Source organism: Camellia sinensis, chromosome 8 (genome assembly GCF_055761805.1).
Source record: "Camellia sinensis isolate YWXY chromosome 8, ASM5576180v1, whole genome shotgun sequence".
Lineage (NCBI taxonomy): Eukaryota > Viridiplantae > Streptophyta > Magnoliopsida > Ericales > Theaceae > Camellia > Camellia sinensis.
The window spans coordinates 180,557,385-180,570,678 of NC_138968.1; the positions used below are offsets into that span (position 1 = coordinate 180,557,385).

The following is a 13,294-nucleotide window of genomic DNA, read 5'->3' on the forward strand; positions in this document are numbered from 1 at the left end:
ACTTGAAAAAGCGAGCTCGTATGTACCTTTTAATCAAATTATCCTAATTTAAACAAAACAACGATAATGTTGATAAAGGTGGTGGTGGTGGTAGCGGTAGCTATGGTAGTGGTATGGTTGTGATATGGTGGTGGTGATAGTGATAGTGGTGGCAGTGGCATGATGGTGGCAGTAATGGCATGATAGCGTTGATGGTGGTGGTCTTGGTGGTAATGGTTGTAGAGGCACTACTAAAGAAAGGGCCTTTTGAGTCGGTTTTTTGAGTCGGCAAATTTTACCGTCGCAAAAGGTAGTCTTTTTGAGACGGCACAGAGTTACCGACTCAAATACCAAACATTTAGCGTCGGCACCGTTGGCCGACACAAAAAATTAATATTTGATAGCATTATTTGAGTCGGTTGAATTTACCAACGCAAAAAATAGACCTTTTGAGTCGGCATAGACCTTTTGCGTCGGCAAATTTGTGCCGACGCAAAAAATTAGACCTTTTTGTGTCGGCAACTGATGCCGTAGCAAAAAAAAAAAATTTATAGCCAAGATATATATATATTTACTTGATTATATTTAATAAATATATTTATTTATACATATACTTTTATATTAATATTGAGTGTATATACTATAAATAATATATATCTCGTTTAATATCTGAAAGAGGAATGGTGGTGAAGTAGATTTAGTGCGGTGACCTCGGGTCAAATTGTCCAAATGGTGTGTGTTCGAAACTTAGGAGCCTCAATGAGAAAATTATGAGTTAAATTTTTTAAAACATTTAACCACTTTTTGAGTCGGCAATCTCCTGTCTCAAAAAATTAAAACCTTTTGCGTCGGCAGATTGCCGACTCAAAAACTTTTTGCGACTCTACCATTTTCGTCCCTTGAGTTGCTGTCGAAACGCCGTCGCAAAAAGTTTTTGCGTCGGCAAATACGCTATTTGCGACGGCACGCTGCCGACTCAAAAGCCCTGTTTTCTAGTAGTGAGGTAGCGATGATAGTGGCAATAAAATTTTAATGATGTTTGTGGAAATAATGACAATGTTAATGAAGGTGATGGTAGTAGTGGTGGTGGTAATAACATGGTAGTGTTGAGTAGTAAGTTAAATTTAATTGAGTAGCTGCGGAGTCTTGTCGACTATTAAGTGAGATTTAATTTAATAGTAAGTCAAATATAATAAAATAATAAGTGAAGTCTTAATGAGTAATAAGTGAGATTTAATAAAATAGTAAGTGGAGCCTCATTAACTAATAAGAGAGGTTTAGTAAGGCAAGTCCAATAAATTAATGTCTTATTGCGTAATAACATGTCTTGATTAGGTAGTAAGTCAATTCCAATAGAGCAGTAAGTAAAGTCAGATTTTATTGCAAGTAGAGTATTATTGAGTAGTAAGTAGAGTTTAATTGAGTAGTAAGTCAAATCTAATAAAATAGTAAGTAGGGTTTATGTGAGTAGTAAGTCAAGTCTAATAAAATAGTAAGTAGGGTTTATGTGAGTAGTAAATTAAGTCTAATGAAATAGTAAGTAGAGTCTTGTTTAGTAGTAAGTCATGTTTGATTCAGACAATATTTACCATTCATTCAGATTCCACTTACTATTTATTATAACTATTTACCATTTATAATGTCAATACTCACTACTACTTTAGACAATACCTACCATTCGTTCAAATTTTACTTATCACTTGTCTCGACTCTACTTAACCATTTATAATGTCAACACTTACTACTATATGAGACAATATGTACTACTTATTGTGATTATACTCACCGTATTGGTGACAATATAATAGTTTGTCACGAACACAAAAGCTATTTGGCAAATAGATTGAGTAAAAATACTAAATTGTAAATTTAGGGCTGGTTTGGGGTGTCCTAAAAAAGTGCACTTTTGTCTTTTTGGACTAAAAAAGTTGAGAAAAAAATATGGAGGTTTGGGTTAACTTTTTGACTTTTTATAGAAAAATGTGTATTAAAAAATTGTATAAAAAAAGTGTGTAAGAGAAGATTAGAGAGAAGTGGGCCCAGCCGTACAACCTGCGTGTGTGAATTGGAGTAGGAAATTATTGGCTAATTTTTGGACATTGTACTAGACGGTTTTGTTTGGCCCGTGGGGGTCATAACGGGTCCCATTTTAATAATCTGAACCGTTCAATGTGTGTAATGCGTCGAACACTATGTACCTATAAAAAATCACGTTAATCGGATATCGATAGCTATCTGATCAGATTTATTTATTTTTCAATCATAAATTATAACACCATCCATTAGTTGTACATAACTGACTTGATCATATAGTTATCGATATCTGATCAATGTGATTTTTTGCAAATATATAGTACCTGACGATTTCTACACATTGACGGTTCAGATTGTCAAAATGGGACCCGTGATAGCCCCCATGAAACGAACAACGGTGTGTGTAAAAAGCACACCCAATCATTTCTCGTTTTCCCCACTGCCACACAGCAGCTGCACAGGTCATCAATTCCGTGTGTACTATTTTGAAAAAAATTGATTTTTTAATTTTTTTTTTGATGAATAGTGATATCTTTTTGAATTTTGGAGTAACTTTTTGGCTTTTTGACTTATACAGTAGATGCCAAACAAGCCCTTAATTTGAAATTGTGAACTTATTCAAATTTACTAGTTTGAAATTTGCTTAAACCCCTCCATTTCATCACCACTCTCCTCTGTTTAATTGGTTAAATGACAATAATTAATTTTAAACCGAGTTAAATATTATCATAATTAATAATATTATATATGAATTAGATGATGATAATACTAATGATGGTGAATATAACATTGGTAATGAAGATGATATCATCAATTCTAAAACTCAATGATGTAACATTTATAATTCCAGCCCATCTCAACTGCAAACATTAAGGCGCTATAATTCAGAACAGAGCAAAAGACAATTTGCAAAAGACAAACCATAAAGAAGAGCAAAACCACAAAGGAGAGCAAAAAAAAAAAAAACAATTTGCAAAATTCATCTCCTACTGAATCCTTCAACAATTAATCCCAAGGCACCTTAGTTGAGCACATCCACCCCAATTCACAGTAGCAAATCACAACAGCAGATAGCAAACCAAACTGATAGCAAACAGATAACGAGTGTCATTCTTCAAATCCAAGTGCCAAGTGCCAAGTGCCAAGTGCCATTTTTCAAATGCCAAGTACCCCATAGCCATTACTTTGTTGTGGAAGCCATTCAAGTGTCTAATTGAAAACTCGGTGATTTAGTCGCATATGCATTTCGCATCTGGGATACTATCCTTTTGCTTTAATGCAAATTACAAGGAAGCTAAAGTGATTGAGGAAAAAAAAATCCCACTTCCAATCACATACCAAAAACCCAAAAAAATACCATACAAAAACACATTGAGGAATAAAAATATATTAATATAAATCCAATCAATATCAATATATTATTAGATCATAAGAACGACTGAAGTCTCCATACAAAAATAATTACCTTTCAAACCCTTTATGTAGACTTCTTGTTCTCAGTTGAGGTTGATCTCTTCCTAGCTCAAACCCTCATTCACATGTCACCCAAATCAGATAAATTTGCAACAACTTAACAAAAGGAGGGAGGGAAAAAAAACATTTTAATGGATGCTAGAGTTCTTTAGAATGTGTAATATGAATTTATAGTATATGGGTTGGATTGGTTTTGGGTGATGCATCATTTTGTTCTTATTGTAAAAACATATTTGAGAGGGAAAGGGGGAAATGTGAGGTTTATTAGAAATGCAGAGAAACCCAAAACCCAAAAGCCACAAAATTCATGAAATTTATCATATCAAAGATTTTCTAAAAATCAGAAGAAAAAAAAAATCAATACATATAATTATATGAGAGGGTAATTTATAAATAAAATAAGTCGAGCTAAGGAAGGGCCTTCTTTAGAAGATGGGCCGCACGTTGGGCCGGGGTAAGAGCTGGTGTAGCTCGGTCTTAAAGTTAAACGAGCTAGGACTAGGTGAAGTTCGGGCCGAGCTATGGGCCGAGGTGTTTGGGCTTCGCAATGTTGGACCTCACCCTTGTTAGCTCGGTCAGAGACTGCTGCAGTTAGTTCGGTTTAAACAACCAAAACCGAGATACAATGACCAAGCTAGGTGTTGCATTTGAAAGCACCGGATTGAGTATGTCAAAGGGCTAGTGTTAGCTCGGTCATACTGTTATTCAACCGTGGTAGTCATTTCACTTGGCTTGCAGTGATGAGACTCTTAGGAGGACTCTGTTAAGGGAAATAGAGTCTTATTAGGATTGAACAAACCATCTCACTTGGTTGGTAGTGAGTAGGGTATGTGATTCCTAAGAGGACTCTCATAGGAAGAGTTAGAATCCTACTAGGATTTGTGCCACACAAAATCTATAAAAGCTCATGATAGGATTTACGTACAGGTATCACAACTTTGATTCTCGAATATACAGAGTTTTTGTCTATTTGTTTATTTTACTGACTTAGGCATCGGAGAGGTATCCGGCACACACCCGGTGGCTAACTCACGTTTGGGTTTTTAAGGAGTAAAGCGACGACGTTTGGAGGAGCGCAGACTTAATCAACAGGATTATACGAGAACGTTATTTCGTGCTCGTACATTATATCTATGATTTTCTAAGATAACTATTAAAAAAAAAAAAAAATCATACATATGTGTGTGTGTGTGTTAGAAATGAAAAGAAACCCTAAAAGATTTTTTTTTTTTTTAACAAAAAAAAAAAAGGCATATAGAACTCTGAATCTCTCTCTCTCTCTCTCTCTCTCTCTATATATATATATAGAAAAAAGCTTCATACCCCCACTGGGGGTCGACCCCCAGTGAGGTGTCGGCCCCGGATTGGTCCAAAAAAAAAAATTGTTTTTTTTTTTTTTTTTTTTAAAGTTTTCAGCCAGTGGGGGCGCGCCACGTCACTGGGGGCGCGACCCCCACTGGGTGTATGGATCACGGCTGTATATATATATATGAGAAAATCAAAGGGGAAAAAAGCTGACCCAATGAGATTGACTCTGAGATTGGCTTTGAGCTGAACAAAGAGGTCGCAAAGCTGGCCTAGATCAGCAGCATTGCCGTGAGAGTAGAGAAGGGTGGGCGAGCACAAGGGTTTTTGAGATAGAAATCAACGATTTTGTTCCTAGATTTGTCCTAACCTTGTGGCCGATGAATTTGAGTTCAAAGAGCATAACAGAACACATGGGTAGGTCTACTGTAGAGAGAGAAAGAGACAGAACACAATCGAGAGAGAGAGAGAGAGTGCTAGCTGTGTGGTGACTGGTTCAACCAGTTTATTTTTTTTTATTTTTTCAATAGATTAAAGATTTCCATCTAAAGGTTAAAATTCATTTTTATGTATGATGCCCAAAAATCACTTTTGGGTACTATAGTCGAACCCATGATCAAAATGACAAGGTCGCTCCTGTGCCTATGGGTTATTTTTATTATTCTGCTTATGATAAGGTTTAAACCATTAATCTCTTATTGATGTGTAAGTTGATTTATTCAATAGTTGTGCTAAAAATACAGAAAATAATTTGACAGGATGAAACATAGATGGGATCATATAAAATCAGTATTCATTCTTCATTATCAAAAAATTATGAAGTAATTCCAAAATAATTAACCCTCTTCACTGCATTCAACACTTCTTCCCAAACTAAATAAATTTTTTTAAAAAAAAATTGTTAGTTACAATGAAAATAAATATAAAAAAATAAAATAAAATAAAAAGCGAAACAAATTAGAGACAGCAATATGTAAAGAACCCATGAAATATTTCCTCTAAATATTATAAAAAAAGAAAAAGAAAAAAAAGATGGTGCTTATAAAAACTGTTTCTAAGCCTAAAAATCTCTCTCTCTCTCTGTGAAACCTGTTGATGTTCTGCTGGTGCTGCTTAAATCATGATTGAAGATCAGCCGTAGAAGCCATGAAGAAAAGAAGCAGAGTAAGGAAGATAAGTAGAGAGAGCTAGAGAAGGCCTCCCAGTGATGATCCCGTGCATCGCGTACCCCATCACTTCCATCATCTCACCAGCATATCTCATCATCAATGGTCTCAAGTAAACTCCCCATAGTCCCAACACTGCCATCACTACTATCTCTACTCCCAAACTCATTAATTATTCCTCTTTTTCTTTCTTGCATTTCTTCCTATATGAATATATAGACTGTTCTTTATCTTCAATCATCAAAGTTGGTGTCACCTGAACAAAGTGCTACCTGACCCAGATGATTCTAGTAAAGTGTTTTTGTGCACGCAACCAACCACTATCTACCAGTCTCAATCTTAACCTTATGGTCTTTTTGGTTAATGTTTACACATTTTATTTCTAAATTTAAAAAAAAAACCTTATCCATACAACAATATATTTATCCTCACAACAAATTATTATGCGTCATCAATCAATTTTGCAAATAAAACTATTTTATTTTTATTTTAAAATAAAAAAATTACTTTGAGTCATATAATTCTATATAAAGATTGTATATAAATCTTTTTTGTTTATACTATCTTTCTTAAAATTACCTAGTTGTTAGTAAAGTAATGCATCATATCCATGTATGTCATGTTGTTCGGTATTTAATTTTTGTAAAATTTGAAAACAAAAACTTATTTGATATATTTCATTTTTTTTTTCTAATAGAAGTGGAATCCATTCCAAAATATTTTTAAAAAAATTGAAAACTAGCAAGGTTTTTATTTTCATAAAAGTGGAATCTATTCCAAAATACTTTTAAAAAAATTATTTGTTTTTAAAACAAAATTTACACTTTCCTATACTCCATCACCACTAACACATCGGTCAATCCTCCGGCGAACTCCGACAATAGCCTTGTTTGATAGAGCTGTGGGAAAGTGCTTATAGCTTATGCCTAAACAGCTTATAGCTTATAACTTTCAGCTTAAGCTGATTTCCAGCTTATTCTTAAAGCATCTCCTGCCCCACTCAAAGAATAAGCTGATTTTTGACTTCCACAAAGCTATAAGCTATAAGCTATAAGCTAAACCAAACACATCAAAATAGCTTAAATTAAGCTGAAAGCTGAAATAAGCTGTAAATAATTTCTGCCAAACAGGCACAATCCTATAATTGTGACTTCCAAAGTTGACCACTATTTTTTACCATTCACTACAGTGTAAAAATAAAAAATTAACAATGTTATAAAATCATCTTAAATTTTACTCCATTTTAAATATATACATATATATTTAAAATCTAGTGTGAGTTTAATTGGTGGTGGTTGGAGTCTGATTGATGGCTCAAATTGCAGCCAGTGCTTGGACCTGTAGATCAGTGGGCCTACCTTATCTAGGGGTTTGATTAAGTCACTTCGCTTATGTGTGGTGTGGACCAAATTGAATTAATGCAGGTCCATTTAACAGTACCAAAAAATATTAAGGCTCCGTTTGGCAAGAGTTAAACGGGTTTTTTTTGATTATTTTAGTCACAAAAGACAAAATAGACTATTTTAACCACAAAAAACAAAATATCACATCCAACCCATAATCATTACATTCTTCTCTCACAAAAAAAACCAAAAAAGTCAAAAAGTCAAAAAATCCTTCCCAAACCAAACTTTTTAGCCCAGTCTAAAATAGCCAAAAAACTAACTCACTTCCCAAACAGAGGCTAAACTGACTATGATCTGTCTCAATTATTTGGTGCTGACAATTATAAATTAAAATTTGAGTTTCAATCAGAACTATAACTTGAGTGGGTTAAACGCGCTAAAATACAAAAGAATAATGCTTGGGACCCCCTTTTGGGGGTCACCCCCTCACCCCCTTTGTCACGTGGCGGGTGGTGATTGGAGGAGCAGGAAAAAAAAAAAAAAGAAAAAGAAAATGTAACCAATGAGAGAGAGAGGGGGTCAAAGGGGGTGGGAGGAAAAGGGGGATGAATCATTGTTGAATACAAAATTCCAAGCTCTTAAACAGGTGATTAGGTTGGGCGGCCTGGATGGCCCGCCGACCACGTGCTGAGAAATGGTGATCTTGACCTAACAGGCTTACATGGGCGTCGGCTGTGCATATCTTTCATTGGTCCAACGGTTATGCTATGTTTGGTTGGGAGATTTGAGGAGGAATTTAAAAAGGGAAAGGGAAAAGGTGTGTAAAATTATGTGAAATGTATGTATATTTTATTTACATTTCACCTAACTTTTCCCTTTTTTCTTTCTAAATCCCTCCTCAAATCCCCCAACCAAACACAACGTTAAGGTGGACAAACTTTTAGGTTAACCAAAATACAGTTTAGACTGAGCGTGGCATCAGGATAATTTTTATTGAAAAAAAAATTCTAACATTTTTAAGTTTAGGTTTTTTTATTTTTTTTATTATTAAATTTATGTCAAAAATTTTCCCTTTTGAGATTTGTCTAGGAGAGAAGGATCTAAAAAATATATTTATTGTACTTTTTTCAAAAAAATTTATTTTTTATTTTTATATTTCTGGTATATCTAGTTGAGTAGAACCTAAAGGAGTGATTTTTTGTTTTTTTTTTTGTTTTTAAAAAAAAACTAATAAAAAAACTAAATAAAAAGTCAATTTCAGATGAGCCTGATCTGATTTCTACAATATTGTCCTCATACAATAGATCGGATCTACCTTCATGTTGCCAATCGCAGCCATAACTAAAATCTTTGGAAGCATTTTTTCAATTGCTGCTATTAATAAATAGCACAACAATGGTTTTTCATTGAAATTTGTAAATAAATAATTGAAAGCAAGCAAGCGAGCAATAAACGCACAGTTTTAATGCACCTACATGAAAACATAATTATATTTCAGCTTGTTCAGTTCTTAATCCAGCGGTTATGACATTTTTGTTTTCGAATGAACTTTTTCCCGCCACTTCGTTGTCGTTGTTGGGGGTATAGTTGGTTAGGAAATTTTTGTACCATTTAGCAGAAAGCTTTGGAATTCTTTCAAGAGTTTGACGATCAACATAGTGAAGTCCGAATCCAGGGTTGTAACCATGTATCCATTCGAAGTCATCCATTAGAGTCCATATGAAATATCCCCGTACATCCCCACCGTCCCTATCCAATAAAATGGATTAGAAATTTCATAAAATCAACCTTTTCGACCTCAAATGTCTCAACAAAGAACATTAGTCTATGAATATTGTATAAATATCGAACTAAGCATGCCCAACAAAGCATATTTATAAAATTTTATAAGTAAACAGAGTAATTAGTGTAAATAGTAGTACCTGATTGCTCTGGCCAAAGAAGAAAGGTAAGCTTTGTGAAACTCAATTCTCTTGACATCATGCAGTAAGTCCTGCACTTGTACATCCTCTTCATGTGGTGGAGCATACCCTGGAAGTTTAAGTGACAAATCAGATTTTCAAACTATACACTAAAAATACACATTAACTGTATCCATGGAAAGTTGATCAAAATGTTGATCTTTGAGTAGTGTAGATCCTGATGTACAACTAACCACTCAACTCAAATTCTTCAATAAGGGTAGTTTGGTACTTTGCTAGTTGACACGGGGTTGACAGTTACTATCTCTGTAATTTGTGTGGTCATAGTGAAATTGAACGTGAACATAATCCTAATTTGGGACGAATCACGTAAATTTTGTGTCCTTCGTGTGTCTATTATTTTTGTGTTGATTGTTATTAGGTATTCCGTAATTAATTACTAACACATGTGGCGAATCAACACATTTAAATTTAATTACGACTAGTTTGGGTGGTCAAAACCCTTATGTATCAACAAAAAAAAGGGTAGGTACTTACCATTTTCAAACACAAATATAGGCATGTTAGGGTATCTCTTCTTGATATAGTCAACGATCTCCTCCATGCCTTCTGGAACTATGAAAAAAATTTCCATCCCAGTCTGTTTAAAAGAGAGCAGTTTCTATCATAATTAACTAAAATTGAACCCGAATTAGAATGTGAAGAGACTTGCAAACTACAATTTTTTTTCTTCTAAATTTTCCTACCGGCTCTCCAATTGGAACACCATTCCGTTCACGGGTAATGAATGCATAGCCTCGAATTGGCCGGTCTCCGCCATCGATGCAACTGGAATAAATGCAGTCCTTGACATACAGAGTCGAGTAATGGTTAATGCCGATGAAATCGATACTGTCCTTTATATACTCTGTTTCTTCTGCAGAGAAGGTAGGTAATTTATTTCCAAGGTACTGCCTCATTTCTGGAGGGTAATCTCCATATACTAGGGGGTCAAATACCCTGTTTCATAATTGTAAATAACTACTTGTTAATGGAAAATTGAGATGTTAAACAACTTTTAATACACAGATCTGGTCATTAATAAGTGGAAAAAAAAAAAAGAGAAAAAAAAAAAAAAACTAAGTCCTCCAAAGAAATGCCCAGTGACTTTCATCCAGAAATAATTGTGCTTGTCTGGACATATATGAACACCACTAGTATATCATCATGCTTGCCACTGCCAGATATTCATTTTGTGTGGGGGTTACATCTTTGTGGGTACGAAATTTCAGCATCTACTGACCTTATCTATGGCGATTTAACATCTAAAAATCATCTTAAGAAGAATTTTACCAGGCGACATTAAAAGCCAAGACCCTACTTGCAGCTTCCCTGTCCTTCACATCATCTGTAAGTGGTCTGTACATGAGTGCATCTCCCACTATTCCTATCATTCCACCATGTTTTTTCTGCATATACAAAACCAAGTAAGCATAACTGTAAAAGATTGATTGCTACAATTAAAAATGAATGGACCAAAAGTCTAAGTATACACAAATGATAGACGACCTTCGTGTCAAATCTGTGAAATCATTGTATAAGCCTAGCACAACTGCGTTTGAATTTGATTCCCAAAAAACCACAAAGCTATGTGAATTTTAGGATCATTTTTCATTACCTGAAAATGCTCGCGGTAGATCTTGACAGCCTTGGCATGGGCGAGTAACATGTTGTGCATAACAGTGAGAGGCTCTATATCAGAATTGCCCACAGAGCAATTCCCAAAAGGCTCCGAACAATGGGCTGGTGGGTACTTCCCTTTAATGTAGGCCATGTCTGCAAACAAGTTTGGCTCATTGATTGTCAGCCAATTCTTCACCCGATCCCCAAAACTCTTAAAACAGGTTTCGGCATAATGAACAAATTCTTCCCTACAAGGAACACAAAAGATAGTCATAAGTAAAAAAAAGAAGTAATTAATACTTCTCAAGTGTAATTTTAAAATATATATTACTTCATGTTGTGACGATGACTATTTACAGTTTTAGTCATGGGGACCGCTATAATGCGTTGACCCAACTGAAATGTTGAGAGCAAAATGAAACAAACAACATGTTTTGAGAAAGAAAAGTGAAATTAGCCCACAAAAGTATGAGATCCAATTAGGACATACTGCATGAAAGGACTAAGCCAAGACCCATATCTGTCCTCCAACTCTTGGGGGAAATCATGATGTGCTATGGTCACAAATGGTTGAATTCCTGCATTATGACTCTATTCTGTCAAAGTATATATATTTATGAAATGAAATAGCACAAAAATAAAATAACATAAATTGATGGGTGTGTGATTAAATCAAAAGTTTGCACAGATTGTACCTTTGACTAAGAGATTATCTATAATATTGTTGTAGAACATGACCCCATTCGGATTAACTTCTCCAAACCTCCCTCCTATCACACAACTCACAGACAAATATCATCAAATCATCAAATAACAAGAGCCAATCAGATTTACAAAACTAACAGAGAAAAATTTGAGAAACTCGTACTGGGTAGAACTCTGGACCATGAAATTGAGAATCGATAAGCATTTACCCCCAGTGAATGCACTAGCTCAATGTCTTCCTGTGGGAAATCAAACAAAACAGTTACTTTTTATCCATTTTTTGGGCATGAAATTAACTTGAAACTAATTCAACTTTGAATACTACCAAGTAGCGATGGTAGTGATCTTCAGCAACATCACCATTTTCACCATTGTTTATTGCACCTTATAGAAAATTCAATACACCAATCAGTGAAAACCCCAAACAAATTATGAAAGATTATGTATACTTTTTTGCTTTTTTCAAAATTTTATTCTTACCATGGCGATGGGTGAAAACATCCCAATTGCTTAGGCTCTTTCCATCTTCAAGAAATGCTCCTTCAATCTGAGACAATTATGCCCCCCTCCCCCCCAAAAAAAAGAGTCTAAATTCAACTAAAAGAGAGAAAAGTACATAAAAACAAGAGTTGAGAGACTGACTTGATATGAAGAAGTGGCTGTTCCAAAGAAGAAATTCTCAGGGAATTGTGATCTTTTGATGTCATCTTGTTCTTCTTCATTGAAGCTTTCAACAAAAACAGAAAACCATAGAAGGAGAAGAAGAAAGCAGCAGTAGAAGAACTGGGTACTGATGATGACTTTCATTTTGCTTAGTTTGGAGACACACCAAGTGCAAAAACAGTTATATTTAAAGTATCTAGAAAGGCCTTGGGGCAAAGTACGAGCATCAAGGTGACGCTCAGGGTGAGACTCTTACATATTAATCAGGTTCAAGGCTGTGTTTGAATTATTAAAAAATAAATTTATGTTTTATACATATTTTTCTCTTTATTTTTTTATTTTTTATTGCTTTATAATAATTTCTATTCAGATTTTAGATACAAACATAATTGCAATTAAAATGAGAATAGTCAAATTGGACATGAACCTCCAGGTGCTCACTCTACTTTTAAGTTGGGCAAGAGAGTGATATAAAAGTAGATGGATTGGTTGGTTGTCACTTTCATTGGTTTATTTATTTATTTTTTGCTGGGATTTGCTTATTTATTAGTAGATTAAAATAATAATGAATGATAAAGTGTTGTGTATAATATGGTTGCACACACTAATTTCCAAACCATTTTTTTAATAAAAATTGTACATAAAACAATGCAACTGTCCACATATATCATTATTTCAGTACCCATTAACTTTATGTCAAAATCTAAACACCACATATTCCTACCAACTTTATCCTAAAAGTTAATGCGCCAATTCCATTAAAGAAAATTCAACTCATATATAAAAAAAAACTCCATAACAATGGTATATTTTATAATAGAAGGTGTACATCGAACCAATGATGTATAAAAAATTTGTAAAATTTTTTTATTTATATATTGTTGCTCTTGCACTAATACTGGCAGGAAAGTAACGGAATCCTAAAAAATAAGTCAAAATTGATGGAATAGCCGAAACAATCTCAAAAAATAGAGATACCGTCTTCTACATGAGTAAAAATCTAGTATAACGGTAATACTAATGATGTGTATCACTAATC

The 13,294-nt window shown here is 34.3% G+C and overlaps 1 protein-coding gene and 1 long non-coding RNA gene across 2 annotated transcripts; both read right to left on the reverse strand.

The window, feature by feature from the left end:
- Positions 1-2,827: 2,827 nt before the first annotated feature.
- LOC114285158 (uncharacterized) lies at positions 2,828-4,774 on the reverse strand. Its single transcript, XR_003637168.2, has 2 exons — positions 3,479-4,774; positions 2,828-3,307 (listed from the first exon to the last, which is right to left on the reverse strand). It is a non-coding gene; the product is annotated as an uncharacterized LOC114285158 (long non-coding RNA).
- A 3,989-nt stretch (positions 4,775-8,763) lies between these two features.
- LOC114285157 (beta-glucosidase 18) lies at positions 8,764-12,603 on the reverse strand. Its single transcript, XM_028228158.2, has 12 exons — positions 12,235-12,603; positions 12,073-12,139; positions 11,918-11,976; positions 11,756-11,831; positions 11,583-11,657; positions 11,378-11,465; positions 10,883-11,135; positions 10,558-10,673; positions 9,972-10,224; positions 9,763-9,865; positions 9,226-9,334; positions 8,764-9,052 (listed from the first exon to the last, which is right to left on the reverse strand). The coding sequence occupies exons 1-12, from the start codon at positions 12,397-12,399 to the stop codon at positions 8,791-8,793; spliced, it is 1,626 nt and encodes a 541-aa protein (XP_028083959.2). The 5' UTR covers positions 12,400-12,603; the 3' UTR covers positions 8,764-8,790.
- Positions 12,604-13,294: the final 691 nt, after the last annotated feature.